This window comes from Malaclemys terrapin, chromosome 3 (assembly GCF_027887155.1).
Source record: "Malaclemys terrapin pileata isolate rMalTer1 chromosome 3, rMalTer1.hap1, whole genome shotgun sequence".
NCBI classification, from domain to species: Eukaryota; Metazoa; Chordata; order Testudines; family Emydidae; genus Malaclemys; species Malaclemys terrapin.
In genome coordinates, this window is record NC_071507.1 from 124,188,497 (window position 1) to 124,209,584 (window position 21,088).

Consider the following 21,088-nt stretch of genomic DNA (forward strand, 5'->3'; position numbering starts at 1 on the left):
GTTCAGAGAAGACAAAATTACAGGTAAGGAAACTAATTTTATCTATATCTTTCTTGGAAATCTGGTGCTCCATCTGCCTTGGGAAACCACTGGAAGTAGCAAGCAGTTTAAAAAAAAAAAAAAAATCCCCCAAGAATTGGGAGGAAATTTAAAAAGAAATCAAATGCCAGCATGCAAACAACATGTCAAAGATATCACAGCAGATAGAAGTTTTGATTTATTCATGAAGATCACCAATGGAAGACTCAACATTTGTACATCTGAAGGCATCACTGGATGAAGAAAGGATACTGATTTTGTAGGTCTTTGTGAAGGAATGTGCCAACAACCAGATAGCTTGCCTGGCAAATCTCTTCATAAGAGGCTCTGTCTCTTTGCCCACAGTGTGCTAGTGCATCTGTTGGAGTCAGCATTTATCCTCAGAAATGGCTTTAGGTAACTTGTATTCCTTGAAGATTAGACTTAATCCATACATATATATAGAGAGAGAGAGAGAAAGGACTATGATGTCTTACACTATCCATCTTGTGTCCCACCTTTCCCCTGTATACTACCAGTAGGGCATCAAACTTCCTGTAGGTGTAGTTCTGTGCAAATAGAATTTTACTATTTAGAAACATCCTTTGTATGTATCTGTTTTCTCTTTCAGCATGTGTAGACTTTGGGCAGAAAGAGTATAAGAATATTGATAAGATTAAATGGAAGTCTGTGAGATTTTTGTATGCAAAATCAGTGGTTAGCCTCAATTACTACTTTCAGTGGGGGGAGTAAAGGTGCTTGAGAGGGAATATTCTTGCTGACGTGATCACTGAAAGGAAGATGAACTAAGATTAGCAGACAGAAGTTTCTCTTGGGGCTCTAAAGGAGCTTTAGTGAGAACACTTAGTACTGGGAAAAATTTCAAAAAGTCTTTTGTTGCCAGTGTTAGAGGGTTTTTCTGCTTAGTGCACCACAAATCTCAGATTCTCCTGTTGACCTTGTAAGACCAACTGATGAAGGATTTCATGGAGTTGAGGAGGAAATCAACCAGATCATATTATAGGAAACGTTACTGTTCAGAATCCAGGGAACAACTCTCAGAGATTCAAGATCTGGGTGAGATAGAAGACTTTCATGAATTAATTTCTAAGAAGCTGATAAAGTCCTTGGCTGGCATACTGACCTTTGCATTAGTCTGGGGAACTATAGCAGCTTTGGACCAAAATGGAATAATCAGTATGACTGCACGTTTCTTCTTGTTGATCTTTCTGACTGTCTTTGTAGAAGAGCATAACTCTGGAGACCTGACAATGGGAATGACAAGCACATCTGTTCGGTAGGCTTGTGAGTTGCCGCTGCCAGGAACAAATTTTTTTAACTTCCTGGTGCATTGGACAGCAAACAAATCTACTTGTGGGAAGAACCATCTCCAAGCAATCAAGGACTTAATAGTACAGTTCCCAGGTCCATCCCACAGCAGCAGAGCCAACTGGCTTATTTCTTAGTCTTACTCCAGATGAATGTGACATTGAGGGAGACATCCAGATGTGCAGTAGAAGTCTTCCAGACCTATGTTTAGGATTTTGCTTCTTGTTCTGCCTTGGTGATTGAGAATGAGCCACAGTGGTTTCATCACTTTCCACATGGTTGGTTATGAACTCTGGAAGAACATATCAAAGAAAGCTGACTGATGCATTCCCCATCATTTGCAGATCCATGGCATTGGTGCCAGGCTAGGACTCCTGTGTGGGGACTGGACTATTTGCTTTCTGTTGTATGCAAACCCATATGAGTTTTGCCTCTGAACAATATGTTGTTTATCATACAGATTACTGTTGGATCTGCCAATGGTTTGCCCTTAACAAATGACCTGGGAGTCTCTAGCAAGAGAGGGAGCTCAGCATCTATTGGTTGGGACTGACAGCAGATCTATTTCATGAATTTTGATAGTTCCATTATGAAGGAGTGGAGGTGGAACATCACCCAGAAAACTAGCTGGAAGCATTAGTATGTTGAAACCTGTAGAGTGAAGAACAATAAATGAGTGAGGTCCTAACTTTTTTCCTGAATTTTTTTTTTTCTTCAGGCAACACCACTAGTCCAATGTCAGTTTTGAAAAGTGGTCCGCAGAATTAAGAGCTCTTGTGATGTAATTAGAGCACTCGTTTCAGATTCATCTCCAGTATTGCTCCAGAAAATTCAGCAACTGTGAAGCCTCATACAATTGCATCTATGTCAATAGTTCATCCACAGTGGTAGATCTGAATACCCTCATCTCAGATTGACCACCAAGATAACCATCTGTTTGGTAAATGCCTGTGGAGCAGATGAAAGGCTGAAAGGCAATTGGTTGTCCTTGATGGTAAAGCATTGACATTTTTCAATGATGGGGCATATTGACATGTGAAGATAAGCCTTCTTGAGGCCCATGGTGCATAAGACATCCTGGGTGTTTCTCCTGAATCATAAAGCACAAGAGTTTCTATGCTGAAAACGTCAAGATATTTTGAATATCCCCAAAGAAGTTGGAATAGAAACCAAAGCTTCTTCTGTTAGAACTGGGAGATTATGCTAAAGGAGCGAGTTTTTGAGATACTATCTAGAATACCTTTTGGTTTTCACAAGGTCTTGTGGCAAAGGAAATGATGGAAAGATTAGTGGTGCTCAAAAGTTATTGAAGAGATCTTTTCTCATAATATTGAGAGCTCATCTGTCTGAAATGAAACCAGCCCGTGTTGCAAAGAATTTCTTGAACGTTCCGTCAAGGGGAAGGCAAACATGAGTTGGCATGGTTTCGTTGCCTTGGAGAGGATCCTCTCTGGCATAACGCCCTCTTATTAGTTCTTGACCTTGATGGGACACAGTGGATGAAATCACTGACAGCTCTGGTATTACTGAAAGCTATAGCAAAAAGAGCTGAAGCACATTCTAGGATCTAGATGAGGATTGGCTAGGCATAATTTTATCAAAATTTGATCGATTTTTTTTCAGAATTTTTTCTAAAACTTGAGAAGTTTCACCTCAAAGGGTGCTCCTAAAAATGGTGTGTCCGTATGTTTGAGCTGCAGCTGCCTGTTTCTTCATGTTAAGGGTGTTACAGAAGAGTTGATTTTGGCAAAATGTTTTTATTTTTACTGCAGATTCCAGCTGTCCTGAGAGACTGCTGGAGCATGAGCTGTCTGAGGAGAGTAGGAGCACTCAGAACTAGGGGTATCTGCATGGCTTAACTCTTTGTGGAGATCGGTAAAGGGAGGCACTTGGGAGGAGAGGGAACCAGCAAATCCTCCTCATTCTAGAAGGTTATCGAGATATTGAATAACATGAGGTATGAGATTCAGGAGGTACAGGAAACTATCTCTGAGCAGACACAGCCTGGGCGGGTGAACTCTCAGAGAAACTGAAGAGTAAATTTCAGTGGGAGTGAGTCACAGTTACTAAGGCCCTCCTTGAGGTGCTAGGAGCAGTCTTGGGGTGGGAGGGAACTCACACGGAGCCCAGAATTCCCTCTTTGACTTGTCCTGTGTTGGCTGCAGTGATGTGGAGATGATGCTCAGTCAAAAAATGAGGACTTGGGCATAAAATGTGCGAAGAAGCCAGATACCAGCTATAAAGCAGCCCCTCCCCAACTTTGCGCAACCAATGAAGACAATCTACCAGCACAGAGAGGCGAGTGCAGGAACTCGAGGTTCTTCGGAGTTGCTGTTGGGACAGCTCAACTTCTGCTGATACGGAGCCTGGGGATCTGCTGTTAAGCTAAAGGAATCCCTGTCCCACTCAGATAGACCATCTTCCTATCAAATGGAGGCTAGTCTGCAGGGAGAGGGAGAAAACTGGAAAAGTGTACCTGAAAAGAACTAAGAGAACTTCTTGTCTAAGGACCCAAAAGTAGAAGACTTGGAAGAGCTGTGCCTGCAATTCAATAGGCAAACCACTAGAGGATGCTCTAAAACAGGCTTCTAGAGAAGATAAGGGAAGGCTAAAATTGCGAACCATTTTGCCTCAACGACTTGAAAAGGATGGAAAAACGTAACAGTTTGCCAGGCCTGATGGAGCAGTGGATTCCCATGAAAGAGAAATTAAATGTTATGGGCATCTTTCTTTCACATTTAAGGGAAATGCTGCCCCTCTGGTGCAGGTATAGAGGTCCCTAAATACAATGGAAAAGATGCTGTTCTGCTGCTTAGAGGGGGAGAAGCAGGATTTGGGGAGTTTACACTGGAATGCATACTCCTCCGCATGACACAGAGCTAAGGAAATCAGGAATAGAAGGAGCATGGACAGAGTCAGTGGATTCACTGCTGCATGGTCCACCAGCCATCTGCTCCCCTTCTCCCTCTCCCAGAGTGAGAAAGCAGGGAGTGGCTTCTGAGAGAAGATATGAAATATAATATACCAGGATATAAGAGAACACAGTCTCCTTGAAGATTGTATGGGAAAGTCACTTTTTAAAATTGTAGCAGGTTTTGCCATATAATTGCCAACAATAATTCTTAGCACTTCAGTCTTGTCCATAGTGCTTTTACATGTAAAGGGCTGCATAAACATTGAATTAACCAAATTTTCATATTAGACACATAATATTTTATTTTGTTTCTCATAAGTGCCCTAGAACCATTTCAGGAGGTCAAGAAGATTTAACATCAAGTTGCAAGGGGAAAAATCCCCTACTTCTGCCTTAAAATAAACTTCACTCAAATAATTTTTCCTGGGTCAGTAGCATCTTCCTCTGAGTCCCTTCTTACTTACTTACTTACTTAGCAGCAAAACTAGTACAGAGTGACTCTTTCTGTCTAGAGAGGAAAATGATCATATTTCTTCTCTCTACAGCCAGGATGATTGGATTGTTACAAATATTGCATGTTTAAATCCTGCCAGTACAAATGCTACTTTCCATCTCTGCAGAAAGATTGGCAATGGCATGCCAAGATAGTTTTGATGCCCCTCTTTTTATTTTGCCAATGGTATCAGCCAGAAGGTACTCTGTACTGGCCTACCTCAGACCATGTAGCCTGCATGCCTACCATCTCACTCACTTTTTTCCCAGTCAACAGCTTTCAGTTACTAGAACTCATATTAGTTTCTAGCTGGTACAAAAACTGGCCCAAATAGTGTGTCTCTTAATAAGATTGCTTGACTAGTGAAGAAGACACCATGGGCTTTTTGAGAACGGAAACTACAAGACAAAATCCCACATAAACCAATTAAAGGGTAGCATGAAAAAGAAATTTTAAACTGAGCAATTAAAGCATGAGCTATGGATGAGCCTTTTTCTCAGTTATTTTCTTTGTAAATGCGATGAAAGAAATTTTCTTCAGCATCATAGCCAACATTTTTATCTCTGTTAGGCCAGGTCTACACTAACCCCCTAATTCGAACTAAGGTACGCAACTTCAGCTACGTGAATAATGTAGCTGAAGTTTGAAGTACCTTAGTTCGAACTTACCTCGGTCCACATGCGGCAGGCAGGCTCCCCCGTTGACTCCGCGGTACTCCTCTCGTCTAGCTGGAGAACCGCAGTCAACGGCGAGCACTTCCGGGTTCGACTTATCGCGTCCAGACAAGACGCGATAAGTCGAACCACCGGGTAAGCGTAGACCTACCCTTAGTAATCAAAGGAATTGCTTGACTGTTTTCCCAAAGAATAGTAGGTAGGGCTGCCTTTGTTGAAGAAAGGAATTTTCTGTTCCCAGTGAATGTTTAAGGTGCAATGAATATGAGGTTGTCAGAGTAATGACACGTATTGAGCCAGACTCCTAATATATCTATTCTGACTGAAAAACTGGTAAATCTCTCAACATAATCTTCCAGCAAGGAAACTATGGTATTGACTGTACACACAATCTCTTGAAAGATAAACAGAAGCTAAACTCTTAAATATTGTCAGAGGAAGTAAAGAAGAGTATATCAGAATTCCACAAACTATCGGTATTCAGCTCTGTTAGTGATGTAGAAAATCTTTCTACCACTTAACCTGTGTAGGCAAAAAAAGGATTTGATTTGATTTGAGAGATAATAGATCCATTGTCATTCTGTCACTTTTTACACTAGAAGTATTGCTGAAGAAGGGAAGACAGAATCTTCATTTACCACTATTGCTGAGGAAATTGGTCTTATGTTTCATACTGAAGAGTGCCTCTTCTGCAGCTCAGTGCCTTCTAATGGGGGTATCTGTTCTGTACTGACTCAAAGAGAAGGGCAACCTCCTTGAGTCATGAACATTACTTAATGCAACACTTAGACATTTCCTGGAAATTCTGTCATTCAAGTAAGGGTTTGCCTGTGGAGCCTGCCTTTATCATAACAAGGTGATTTGGGTGAAAGCTATTGCCCTTCCCACATTTGACAATGTGACACCATTTTTCAAGTATGAAAATAAATTTAACAAATTACCCTCTGTCCGTTCAAGAAAACCTACTAGAGTGAGTAACCAATTATCACATTGGGAAATCCCACTGCTAAAATAGGTGCCAGAATTAATGTGAAAGTTGGTCACCCTGTAAGGTTAAATTTATCATTATTTAAGAACATCAAAGAAATCTTTTTTTCCCCACTTAGGTGGAAAATATTTACAATTTTGGAACCTTGATGGTTACATTCTCTAAAGCAACAAATGACACTAATTCTTTTAGCATGTTATTCTGTCACTATAAGGAGCTCTAAGCTAGCATCATCCATTTGCTCGGGAGAAGTTCCAAGTAGATATATTTTCTTACCACTCATTGCAAGCCAGTCATCACAACTCGAAAAGAGATCAGAATTCAGTCATCTTGATCCACATTTCCTAAGTCCAGAAGCAAAGAACCTTCTGCTATCAAAGACAAGTGGCAAACTGTAACTGCTATGTTACACAAAAAACTTTTGTCCCAAAGTGCTAAAGATCTTAGCTTACCTCTTAGAACACCTCTGAACTGTTAGAAAATTTAAAATAAAAATAATAACGTAAAATAAATTGTCTCAAAATCAAATCAATGCCACTACTGTACAGAAGGAGGTAGGGAGGATCACAAGTTTTACAAAACTAGTATGTATAGAATATTTCAGGTAGAACTTGTATCCATTTGTGTAAGAGCCCAACTAAAGTGATAGATGCAAAGCTAATAGGTTCAGATGTTATCTCAGACTAATAATTTCAAAGGGATTTGCAATAATTTTCTGAAGTATCCCACTGTTATTCACAATTGAAGTAAAAATGAGTCATGGCTCATGGTTCATATGAAACAAAATATTGTTATTCAAAAATAATTGAGGGAGCTTAAAAAAAAAAAAAGTCCCAGTGGTTCTCTGTGCAAACAGAGGCAGTAGACACACACACCCGGGGAATTAACTTGCTTCTGTAATTTTTTTGGATGCCTGTTTCCATATTTCAGTTTTGACAACTCACAGAAATTTCTCCAAATTGGCAGTTAGTATCAAACCTTCCAATATAAAGTTTTACCATTAGAAATGATCTCTGATTAATTATTATAAAATACAAGACAATAATAGTGAAACATTGGTAACTGCAAAGCGTACAAGCATTTTTAATAGAAAAATCCAAAACGTTTTCTCCTATAGAACTAGAGGTTTTGCAGGAGAAGATGTAGGTAGTAGTGGTAGGAGAATGAGCTCTGCTTTGCAGATGGGGAAACAGGTCTAGAATGGTTAAGAGACTTACCCAAGATTATATAAGAAGTTTGTAGCAGAGCCTGGAATAGAACTCTGATCTCATGAGAATCTAGTTTTGTGTTTTTAGCTGCAAAACTACCCTTCTCTCCTCTACTCTAAAAAGAGTACCAAAATTCCAGACAGATTCAGGATTAATTTCCTCTCAAGGAAGCAATATAGGAGTATTTTGCCATACTAATCTGTTTATACTCTGTCAGACTGCTCGCAACAAGTTTGTTGAAGTTACTGGACCACAATTTAATTGTTATGTCTTGTCCCACTAGTCAAATTTCATGTACGGTCAACATAATATCGCTTTCCAAAAAACTGGTGAGATCCCTATTTTGTTTCTTTTTTTAAAAAAAACAAAGGTTAGCAATTATTCTGTCAATAATATTGTTTATAATAAAATATATTTTATTTATTAAATCTCCAAGATTTGTGTGTGTGGTCAATGAAGGACCAAACTAAGCTTTCATTGAAATGGTTGGTGGGTTTGTTGTTGACTTCAGCACGAGCAGGATCAAGCCCAGACTGTCCCACAAAAAAATGTATTGATATTATGAAGCTTATTTTCTTTTTTCCCATTTTTAGATATGACCCAGATATTATGTTAGGATATGAAGTCCAAATGCATTCCTGGGGTTACCTCTTACAGAGGGCTGCTGCACTAAGTGTTGATTTATGCCAGATGATCTCTCGTGTACCAGGTGGGTTACATTATAGATACTAATACAGCTCCTGCTGATATCATTAGGTAAAAGGTAATATGCTTTTAATGTATTTTTTGTTTGGTGGATATCTGCTATTATGCAGGTACATAGGTGCAACCACAAAAGTTAAAAAAATTAGGAAGTATGGGTTTTCTTCAGTGATGGTTTATTTTATTTTATTTTTTATGTTGAATGGGTTTTGGCCCCAAAGTTGGGGGAAGATTAGGAAAAGATCTTAGCTTACCTCTGAACACCTCTGTGATGCTGCAGCACTTCAAAGAATCAAAAAAATTGAGAGTAAGGAGGTCATCTTTCCCTTTCTGCCCATGTATACAGTGGTGTTGTAGCCATGTCAGTCCCAGGATATTAGAGAGACAAGGTGGGTGAGGTAATATCTTGAATCGTCCCTCAGAATATATGCCAACTACATATACAAAACTGTGTGTTTGATCTTGTATTTAGCTGTGACACACTGAGTACCTTTCCCAGAGCTGAAGAAGAGCTCTATGTAGCTTGAAAGCTTCTCTCTCATATCAGCAGAAGTTGGTCCAATAAAAAAATATTACCTCATCCACTTTGCCTTTCTCCCCATGATAGAATGATGCCTAAAATATCAAGAGTAAAATACTTCTCCATACAGCTTTGCAATCTTTCTTCCTATCTCCCTTTCTCTTACTTTGCACCAGCAAAGTCTTATGCCTCCTTTCCCACTGTCACAGTGTAAAAGGTTTTATGCATACTCCTCTCTCAGACCCTCCACCCAGTAGTGCAAGACTTTATCACAAGGGGAAGCCATTTAGGATAGGGAGTGTTCCTCCTTTTTATACTGCAGTATCAAATGCAAATAACATTTCAGCAACTCTGATCCAATATATTTCCCTTAAGAATAAAGACTTGCAGTGGACAGTTCAATAAAACTAGACTAAGCTGTAGTCTCAAATGGGCATACATACTAGAGGAAAAATTAAGGGGTCATGAATTTGGTTTAAAGATTTTGGGGTTTTTTTGGTAACTAAAAACCTTTTTTAATGAGTAATGGGAAAATATATACCTACCTACACATGCTCAGGTTTTGAACTCCAGTTCTGCTACTACACATTTTAAATGCATTCAAGCTGTTTTCCTAGGAAGCTCCTAGAACTTCTCAGAGAAATAGCTTGCAGTAATGTTGACTATATTATAAATTGTCTAAATATATCCTCTTTTCATGTCATTAGATGATAAGAAAGAGAACAGATTTGCAGCTGAGCAAGATGAATATGGGTCAGATACAATGAGTGAAATACATATTGTTGGACGAATTATCCTAAATCTTTGGAGAATGATGAGAAATGAGGTAAAGTAAAATAAGTTAAAATGTATATTTTGAAAATAGATTAGAAGAGAGAGAAATTGGTTTTTAATTATTTTTAATCATAAACTTTTAAGGAATCTTTTGTTGAGAAATTTTATGAAGGGACTTGTGCTATAGTATGTGCTTATTTCCATGTAAGTTGTTGTACAGTTTTTAAAATCCCTTTTTAGATAAACGACGTTATTTTCAGAAACAGACATATAATGTGTTTTGAAATGTAAAATACTGAAGTCCTTGCCTTTTGATTTTCACTAATGTTTCTTAACAGTGTTTCTTTTTACTTCTTTGTGTCCAAGATGTGTCTCGAGAACAGCTTACTGGTCCCTAGCAAGATAGCTAGTATGCTACTTTTACTAAAAGAAATATTTGAAGTCTGTGGAACTGTTTTGAGCTATCGTACCCCATCACTGTTTTGCTGTTCTATTACATTACGTTTAACCTTCTCATTAGGTCCCTCTTGTAACCCACTCCTGGGCAAGTTCTAATTTGGTAATTGCAGTCTATTTACCACCTGTACTTTCATTTGGAGAAAGATATTTATTCTTCCCTTTCTGTCATGAACAGTTGTGTTGTTGCAGTGGACTGTTAAATATTTGCTATGATTTTACCTACTGGGTAACTGCACATCAGAGATAACAAATTCCTATTTGTAGTTCATAAATCTATTGTTAAAGTGTGTGAAAAGCTTTAGGAGTCTTCTGAAAGGAAGGCATTATAAAAATATAAGATCATTATCAAGTCTTTTGTATTTTTCTAGGTGACTCTAACTAACTACACATTTGAAAATGTGGGTTTTCATATTCTTCATCAGCGTTTTCCTCTATTTACCTCTCGAGTTTTGTCTGATTGGTTTGACAACAAGACAGATATCTACAGGTAATGAATGATCTGAGGAATCGATTGCTATGAGAATATTTTTAAGCAAGATTCGCAACTTAGTATGGTATGGCTTTCCTATATTATTTATAAAAAAGCAACTGTGGAAAAAAACAAAACAAGATTGCAAGTTGCAGCTTTGAGAAATGTGAACAGGCATGGTGTGATGTATTAAAGTCTTTCGTTACTTCCTATAGAGCACTTAACTTAGCATACAGTGTTTATCAAAGGACTTGTAATGAGCTATCCCTCCTATCCAGCTTTCATTGTTGTGACATTACCCAAGGTACAATCTGGATCATTGAACAACTGTGTCCCCTTAATTCTCTAACCTGGGGTGCCTTTTATACTGCTTTGCTGTAAGAAAATCCACTCATGGTCTGCTCACACAGCCTATAGCATGCACATTTACTCCCAGCTAAATACATGAGCGATCTGACCATGAATAAGGCTACATTTTAATCATGGGTATTTTTAGTAAAAGTCATGGACAGGTCACGGGCAGTAAACAGAAATTCACAGCACGTGATCTGTCCATGACTTCTACTATATATACCAGGAGTTCTCAAACGGGGGTTCAGGACCCCTCAGGGGGTCATGAGGTTATTACATGGGGGGTCACAAGCTGTCAGCCTCCACCCCAAACCCTGCTTTTCATCCAGCATTTATAATGGCGTTAAATATATTAAAAAGTGTTTTTAATTTGGGGGGGGGGGGTCGCACTCAGAGGCTTGTTATGTGAAAGGGGTCAACAGTACAAAAGTTTGAGAACTACTGATATATACTATATACCCCTGAATAAATCTTGAAGTGCGGGGGGAGAAGAGGGGGAGTTGGCCCAGAGGCGCTTTGGGGGTGGAGGGTTGGCGGGGCCAGCAGGCTCTCTACCTGACTCCGCGCCTCCCCAAAAGCAGGGTCATCCCCCTTGCTCAGCTCCCAGGCAGAGGCATGGCCATGCAGCTCTGTGCACTACTTCCGCCCAGAGCTTCGGCTTCACAGCTCCTATTGACTGGGAACCGCAGCCAATGGGAAGTGCGGGGGCAGTGCCTGCAGACAGAGGCAGCATGCAGAGCTGCCTGGCCACATTTCCGTCTAGGAGCTGAGCGAGGGGGATGTCGCCACTTCTGGGAATACCCCCAGGTAAACGCTGCCCAGAGCCCACCTCACCCTGTCCCGTGCCCCAACCCCCTGCCCTCTTCCACACCAAAATTCCTGCTGCTGCTGGGGGATGGGGGTGCGGTGGCCTGAGACTGCCCCAGCAGTGGCTGGTGCGTCAGGCACAGGGGCTGCCTGAGCTGCCTTACTCATGAAAAACTCGCAGCCTTACTCATGAATTACATATACAGCGACATCTGCAAATTCTTAGTCTCAGCCTTGTTCTCCAGAAATGTGAATCTTGTATTGTCCAGTACACTACTGAACAATGCAAGCTCATAGAAAGTCCATCGTTTCATCAAAGGAAAATGATACATGCACCAGCCTTGTTATCCCACACAGAGTTTCCCACACGCACAAATCCAAACACACTGGTTAAGATAAAATAATAAAATAAGTTTATTAATTACAGAAAGATAGATTTTAAGTGATTACAAGTGATGATGCATAAAAGTCAGGATGTGTTACAAAAGAAAATAAGAGTAAAATGCAAGCTAGTACCTAACTTAACAAGCTAAATGAACTAAAAAACAAGGGTTTTTCTCACCATACGCTGCAGTAAATTTCACAGGCTGGGTCTCCTTTCAGTCTGGGACTCCCCTACCCCAGCCCCTTCTTTCAGTTCTTTGAGAGTCATTGATGTCATGAGCAGAGATGAAGGAGGAGATAAGCCATTTGTGTTCTGTGTGTCCTCCATTCTTATACACTCCCCCTTTTGTGGATTACCCCTCGCTGGGGTGCAGGTGACAAGTCTCTTGTGGATGTGAGGGTTAAACCGTCACTATGATGAAATGTAAATTTCTGATTCACTCCTTCCTGTTGCTGGAGAATGGCTGCTTAAGCCTGTGATAGCTCTTTAACACCTGACTGGGGTGTCAGAGTGCCTTTGTCACAATTTTGAAAGAATCATATAAATATGTCTCATGGGAATCATAGAATCATAGAATATCAGAGTTGGAAGGTGTGACGGGTTGGATCACAGAAACCCCCTTGGAAGCTGCCACCCAATGTGCAAAGACTACCCCTGCTCCTGTTTTCCCTGCCAGCTCAGGACTCCAGCACCCTGTCTTGCTGAGCCAGACACTCCCGTTTGGCTCCAGACACAGATCCAGGGGCTGAATCACTTGTCCCAAAGCTGCAAGTTTACCTGAAAACAGCTCACAGTAGTGTGCTTGTCTTTAGCACTCAGATGCCCAACTCCCAGTGGGGTCTAAACCCAGATAAATCCGTTTTACCCTGCATAAAGCTTATGCAGGGCAAACTCATAAATTGTTCGCCCTCTATAACACTGATAGAGAGATATGCACAGTTGTTTGCTCCCCCAGGTATTAATACATACTCTGAGTAAATTACTAAATAAAAAGTGATTTTATTAAATACAGACAGTAGGATTTAAGTGGTTCAAAGTAGTAACAGACAGAACAAAGTAAGTCACCAAGCAAAATAAAATAAAATGCGCAAATCTATGCCTAATCAAACTGAATACAGATAATTTCCTCACCAGTTCCAGAATGCTCCCTTTTACAGGCTAATCTCCTTTTAGCCTGGGTCCAGCAATCACTCACACCCCCTGTAGTTACTGTCCTTTGTTTCAGTCTCCTTCAAGTATCCTGGGGGGGGAGGGGGGGGGTGGAGAGGCTCCTTCTTTAGCCAGCTGAAGACAAAATGGAGGGGTCTCCCACAGGTTTAAGTAGACTCTCTCTTGTGGGTGGAGACCTCCCTCCTATGCAAAGCCCAGCTCCAAGATGGAGTTTTGGAGTCACCTGGGCAAGTCACATGCCCCTGCATGACTCAGTCTTTGCAGGCCGACGCCATTGTCCACATGGCATCTTGCAGGAAGTCTCCAGGAAGACTTCTCATGTGGATTGGAGCATTCCAAGATGCATTGTTCCCTAAGTGTCTCCTGATCAGGTACTTAACCTGGCAAATTCCTTCCTAAAGAAGCTGACCAAATGCCTCACAAAGCTTACTTAGAAATCAGGCAAGCATACAGCCCATATTCTTAACCTCGAGTAGAAAATGATATATATGTACAAATAGGATGAATAGATATAGTAGATCATAACCCTTACGGAGATATGTTACATGGCACAGGCAGCACAAAACATATTCCAGTTATGTCATACATACATTTATAAGCACCCCCTCCCCATAAAGCCTTATGAGGTACACTGTCACAGAAGGGACCTCAAGAGGTCATCTAGTCCAACCCCCTGCTCAAAGCAGGACCAATTCCCAGCTAAATCATCCCAGCCAGGGCTTTGTCAAGCCGGGCCTTAAAAACCTCCAAGGAAGGAGACTCCACCACCTCCCTAGGTAACGCATTCCAGTGTTTCACCACCCTCCTAGTGAAATAGTTTTTCCTGATATCCAACCTGGACCTCCCCCACTGCAACTTGAGACCATTGCTCCTTGTTCTGTCATCTGCCACCACTGAGAACAGCCGAGCTCCATCCTCTTTGGAACCCCCCTTCAGGTAGTTGAAGGCTGCTATCAAATCCCCCCTCATTCTTCTCTTCTGGAGACTAAACAATCCCAGTTCCCTCAGCCTCTCCTCATAAGTCATGTGCTCCAGACCCCTAATCATTTTTGTTGCCCTCCGCTGGACTCTTTCCAATTTTTCCACATCCTTCTTGTAGTGTGGGGTCCAAAACTGGACACAGTATTCCAGATGAGGCCTCACCAATGTCAAATAAAGGGGAACGATCACGTTCCTTGATCTGCTGGCAATGCCCCTACTTATACAGCCCAAAATGCCGTTAGCCTTCTTGGCAACAAGAGCACACTGTTGACTCATATCCAGCTTCTCGTCCACTGTGACCCCTAGGTCCTTTTCTGCAGAACTGCTACCTAGCCATTCGGTCCCTAGTCTGTAGCAGTGCATGGGATTCTTCCGTCCTAAGTGCAGGACTCTGCACTTGTCCTTGTTGAACCTCATCAGGTTTTTTTTGGCCCAATCCTCTAATTTGTCTAGGTCCCTCTGCATCCGATCCCTATCCTCTAGTGTATCTACCACGCCTCCTAGTTTAGTGTCATCTGCAAACTTGCTGAGAGTGCAGTCCACACCATCCTCCAGATCATTAATAAAGATATTAAACAAAACCGGCCCCAGGACCGACCCTTGGGTCACACCGCTTGAAACCGGCTGCCAACTAGACATGGAGCCATTGATCACTACCCGTTGAGCCCAACGATCTAGCCAGCTTTCTATCCACCTTACAGTCCATTCATCCAGCCCATACTTCTTTAACTTGGCGGCAAGAATACTGTGGGAGACCGTATCAAAAGCTTTGCTAAAGTCAAGGAATAACACATCCACTGCTTTCCCCTCATCCACAGAGCCAGTTATCTCATCATAGAAACCAAGAAACACATTTTCCCATCTGTAACACCTGGTCAGAGTATACATTTTTTCAGTAAAAAGAACAGCAATCTTTGTTCCTGATCAAACTTCCTGGCTCCCTGCTGTTTATAACCTAGGTGTTTGCTTTCACAGATGGAAAATGGTTGATCACTACATGAGCCGTGTCCGTGGGAATCTCCAAATGTTAGAACAGCTAGACTTGATTGGTAGAACAAGTGAAATGGCAAGGCTTTTTGGAATTCAGTTCTTGCATGTACTAACGAGAGGTTCACAGGTAAGTTTGAACTTTCCTGACACTTTTTGAATGGAAAATATTGTGTGCAAAGTTTGTTTTGTGCCTTATTTATACTTTATCGGTTATTTTTTGTTAAATATGGAGGATTACATTGTGCAACACAGTGGTTGAAATATTAAATTTAAGAAAGTCAGGAAATTCAAAAGCAGCGATAATGTGGCCACATTGAACATTCTGTTTTATAGACATATTGTGTAGCGTTGTCTACAGTTAGAGTTGCCCAAACATATTCATTCTAAAGGACCTCTTGCTGTTGCTTATAATAACTTTAATGTTACTTTTAGGGCTGAAATTTTCCATGCTTGATCTTAGCCTGAAAGTGACATTTCTTTTAAAAGTTGTTGAGAAAAATGGTTCATCATGCTCAAGAAAGTTGAGAGGACTTCCTTAGATGTGCAGAGGTGTGTGAAATATGTTCAAAATTACATATTCTAATGAGGAAGAGCTCTGCAGAAGCTAAGTTAGATGTACATTGCAGGAACCATGATTTTACTTAGTGCACAAATTGTTCAGGACACAATAATCTATTACTGTCAAGCAAATGTTTCTTGAAAACATCAGTGAAATGGTTGAATATGTAGTACATGAGGCAGAGGGCCAGATGTTGAACAGTGAAATCTCCACTGTACACCTTTCAGCCTAGCTGCTGAATGAGGCAGAGGACATCTAGGAACAAAATCTTATGTAATCATGTAATTAAGGACTGTATTGTAATGTATATGTGCTGGGGCAGAGTCAAGCTGGCACAGGCAATTTGAACTTTGGCATTTCATTACTCTGAGGGCTTGTCTGCACAGGGAGTTTATTGCACACTGCATTAATCTGCTATTTCTGAATTCTGTCCCCTGAGGTTTATCCCAGTCTTGGGAGATGATGTTGATCCTTGCTCTCCTTAGCTAGGTGCGCTTAAGGGCAGTGTTTGTGGCTTGCAGCCATTGCTGTGTCTTGGCAGTAGTTGTATGGGTGTGGGTTGTTGCTGCCTCAATATGTGTCTTCCCTGGTTTAGGATTTGCAATTAAAGTTGTGTCTTGGTGATACTTGTATAGATCCAGGTTGTTGCCAAGTCAGAATGTGCATTCTCCAACTTGGGGCTTGCACTTCAGGCTGTTCCTGACTGGGGAGGGAAGGGGCTGAAATGAAGAGTGAGGGGGGGTCACCAGGGTACGAGGGTAAGGGCTGGATAGTAATCTCCTCTGTGTCCCCTTTAGGCTATTCTAACTATTGATGACATTACACTGAGGAGGGTGACTAGGAGGCAGAGAAGGTCTTATTCCAAAAAGCATGGGCAGACCAGCAAGATATGCTGCTGTTGTTCACCACAATGGTCCCCTCTAAAGTGCTGTAGGAGTGGAAGACCCTCAGAGGGTCATGAGGATCTTCTTTATAATGCTACTGGTGGTATTGTTATATCAGTTTGGGCCAGGTAGAAGTAATCAACTTTGCCTCTCTATATTATCTATATGTATTATTTTCCCATATAAATGTATATATATTATTATTATTTGAGTGGCTCTGCATTATCCCTCTTATGGGTATTCTGCCTAGTGGTGCCTAACAGTAGAACCTTCTCCACGCGGAGTCTTTTCGAGCGCTCATGCACCCCCTCCTCCTGTCAGCATCTCCAAACATGCTCAGATCAAGATTATATAAGGAGGTGCAGAGCCCTCTGCCATCTCAGTTCCTTCCAACCACATGCCAAAGATGCAAGTGAACCGATCCATTTGGATTGGGTGCCATTTCTCCATTCTTAGTGTCTTGTTAATTGTTTAGTATAGTTTGAGATAAGTATAGATAGGTTAGTTAGTAGCTTGGTTTTGGATTATGGCTGAACTGAAGAAAAGGATGATGTACATCCCTTGGCCCACGCCACTTCCCACAGCCCCCATTGGCCTGGAATGGCAGTGAGAGCTGCAATTGGCCGAACCTGCGAACGCTGCAGGTAAATAAACTGGCCCGGCCCACCAGCGGATTTCCCTGGCGGGCCATGTGCCAAAGGTTGCCGATCCCTGCTCTATAGTTTCATGACCTCATGGATCACATGATGTCCACGTTGAACTTACCTTCAGTAACTAGGGAGGAAACTCCTATCTGGTGTTTTCTTGGGGCTTCCTCCAAGAGTAGGGTGTCATTACCAAACCACGATTGTCTGCTGCAGCCTGTTAAGACTGTGTGGTCCATTCTTGTCTCTTGCAAGCTTATTTCCAAGAAGGCAAACAAATTATATCAGATACCCTCTGAAGGGTTTTCATATTTTCACATCTCTAAGCAGTGTGTTCTGAGTGCTCACTGCTTCCTCCTCCCTGTCCCCTCAGCATCTCTGAACATTTTGAGGAAGAGGCTATATAAGGGGGCACAGAGCTCTCTACCATCTGTTTCTTCTGCTACCAACCCAGAGGCACAGAACAAAGGGACTCTGAGACAGAGGGGAAGGTGGGTGGGAAGTGTGAATTTGCAGAGCCATCTTGAAGAACTCCAGTTACAAAGTAACCATCATTTCTTCTTTCAGTGGCTAAGCATAGTACTACCATTTATGAGTAGTTTGATAAGCAGTGCTGGAAATAACACGGAGGAGGGAACAGACTCCTAACTGAATAGAGACTGAAGCATCCCTATACCAAATTATCATCAGCCCTAGAAGCCATATCGAAAGTATGTTTAGTAAAAGTGTATACAGAACTGCAGGTTGCAACCCTACAAATTTCAGTAACAGGGACTTGCTTAAGGCAAGCAAAAGACACTGCTCTGGTGGAATGAGAGCATACTGGCATAGGTGCAGGAATACCTGCTAATGTATGACATTAACAGGACATTGTTTAATCTACCTAGAAATAATCTGCAGGAGACAGAATAACTCATATGATTGTTAGCATAAATCATGAATAATTTAAATGATATTTCAAAAACTTTAGTTCTATTTAAATAATGTGCAAGGGCTCTTTTTGAATCCAAAGTATGTAAAACAGATTCCCCTTTCTTAGTATGCAGTTTTGGGAAAATACCAGCAAATTAATTGTCTGATTGATGTGAAATTCAGAAAACTCTCTTGGCAAAAACATGGGATCAGGCCTCAGAACCACCTTATCTTCATGAAAAGACATAAAAGACTAGACTTTTACATGTACACCATGACCCAGTGGATCAATGGTTGCCTATAAATAAAAGGTGGCTCAGCCATCAAGACATTTAATTCACTCACCCTTCTGGCTGATGTCATTGCAATAATGAATGCTGTCGTAATAGACAAATAATACAAACAACACTCAGCTAAGGATTCAGAAGATGATTTCACAAGTACACACTAGGCCAAATTAACAACCCAAGGAGGGACAGGATTGCTCAAAAGGGCATGCATATTACATAATTATTTCATAAATTTCTTAACCAAATCAAGCACTAATGGCAATCTACATTCAACCAAAATATGTCAAGTATCAGAGGGGTAGCCGTGTTAGTCTGAATCTGTAAAAAGCAACAGAGGGTCCTGTGGCACCTTTGAGATTAACAGAAGTACTGGGAGCATAAGCTTTCGTGGGTAAGAAGAAGTGAGGTTCTTACCCACGAAAGCTTATGCTCCCAGTACTTCTGTTAGTCTCAAAGGTAACCAAAATATGGTAAACTGAGATAGCTGCCAAATAAACTTTCAAAGACGAATTAGATAATCCCTCAGTTTTTAAGTGCACCAGTAGGCATTACGATATCTATAAACGTGACTGTGCAGAGCCGTCTTGAAGAACTCTGGTTACAAGTAAGTAACCTTCATTTCCTAAATAAATCCAAATCTTAAAATTATAGTACTTTGCACTTTTATAGACTCTTTCAAAGGATCTCAGAGCATTTTTATAGAGAGAGAATTCTGAGGTTCTTTTTTAAAATCTTAGTGCCTACACCTGTCCATAAATCTCATACTGCTGGTGGTGTTGTCATATTAGTTTGGGCAAGGTAGAAGTACTCAACTTTGCCATGCTTTATTATCTTGCCTATGCTCCCCAAGCAGCATAAAGGAGGCAGTGTGATCCAATGGATAGGAATGGGCCTGCGAGTCAGAAGGTTGACTTGGGTTCTATTCCTGGCTCTACCACTGACCCTGAGGAGCGAATTTGGGCAAATCATTTCTCTATGCCAGTTGTCTCCAAACTTTTTTGATCCCGCACCCCTATCAGTAAAAAATTTTTGAGCACGTACCCCCTGCCCATTTTTGCCAAAGCAAAAATAAATAAATAAATAGATAAATAAGCCATTCGGACTCCCGCCTGACAACGGAAAAAAAAAGCGCTTCTCCTGCCGTGCACCCCCAAGGATCCTCTTGCGTACCTGCTGGGGTGCGTGCACCCCACTTTGGAGACCACTGCTCCATGCCTGTTTCTGTGTGTGTAAAGCAGACTGAATTACACTTACCTTGCATTATAAAGTGCTACATAAAAGCTGAGTATTTATTATTAAGTCTAACAGTAAAAGTTGTTTTGTGGAATACAATTATTAACATGATACAGATCACATTAATACATTTAAATTTTCTTGGTCATTATGGAATAAGGTTCTTGCACAATTTTCTGTTGAAAATGACAAGTTAAGAATTGTATGTTCTCTTTGTTGTTTTTGCACAACAGTCTTTGAACCTAACAAAAATACAGCCTTGGTAAGAACTTGCACACTGGAAGTGGTCATAACCACATGTATGTCATGTATTGGTTTGAGCATTCATTTTGCAGCTAGTAGATGTACATCAAAAGTGCAGTGTTTCAGTACTTATCCCTAAAAGGCATAGAAACACAAAAAAAATTCCGGCACATATGTTAGAAAGGTGTACATTAAAAATAAAAATTAGTGTGACTATATTCTTTTGCAAAACTTGCTATCTCTGGTTTAAGGGCAGCGCAGCCCAAATGCATATTCATATGGCTATAATACTTAGCATGCATATTGCACTTTAGAAATATTAATTATAATTGTATATTACATTTTGTTTTGCAGTATCGTGTGGAGTCAATGATGCTGCGTATTGCTAAACCAATGAATTACATCCCTGTGACACCTAGTGTCCAGCAGCGAGCTCAAATGAAAGCCCCGCAGTGTATTCCCTTAATAATGGAGCCAGAGTCCCGCTTCTACAGTAACACTGTTCTTGTACTAGATTTCCAGTCATTATATCCTTCTATTGTGATAGCATACAATTACTGTTTTTCAACCTGCCTGGGACATATTGAGAACTTAGGAAAGTAAGTTTTATTTTTCTTGCTCATATAAACTTTGATCCTGTCAGGAATTGAGCATGTTTTGTAAGGTGCTGAGAACCCTCATCTTTCATTGAAGACCATGGAAGTTGAGAGTGAATATAATCTCAAAGGTTTACAATAAAAAATCGTGTAAAGTTTCACCAATAATTTTTTAAAATATGCAATTATGAGTGCTATGCTATAACAATTATCTTTGAAAATTGGACTCTGACTGTTTAAGGGTGAATCAGAGTCGAAATAGTCTTGTTGGTCTCCTGTATTTTGCCATAACAGTATGAATGTGTTTATAAAATACAAAATTTTTGCCACTATAATTCAAAGGTTTTAGTCTAAGGCCAGGTCTACACTAACCCCCTAATTCGAACTAAGGTACGCAACTTCAGCTACGTGAATAACGTAGCTGAAGTTCGAAGGACCTTAGTTCGAACTTACCTTGGTCCACACGCGGCAGGCAGGCTCCCCCATCGACTCCGC

General features: G+C 40.8%; 1 protein-coding gene across 2 annotated transcripts in view; it reads left to right on the plus strand.

The window, feature by feature from the left end:
• REV3L (REV3 like, DNA directed polymerase zeta catalytic subunit) overlaps positions 1-21,088 on the plus strand; it is a 235,346-nt gene that overhangs the window by 167,910 nt on the left and 46,348 nt on the right. For both annotated transcript variants that reach the window (XM_054022361.1, XM_054022362.1), the window contains 5 exons: positions 8,218-8,333; positions 9,554-9,672; positions 10,448-10,566; positions 15,218-15,359; positions 20,352-20,596. In XM_054022361.1, coding sequence (XP_053878336.1) covers positions 8,218-8,333; positions 9,554-9,672; positions 10,448-10,566; positions 15,218-15,359; positions 20,352-20,596 — 741 coding nt within the window. The remainder of the gene's footprint in view (positions 1-8,217; positions 8,334-9,553; positions 9,673-10,447; positions 10,567-15,217; positions 15,360-20,351; positions 20,597-21,088) is intronic.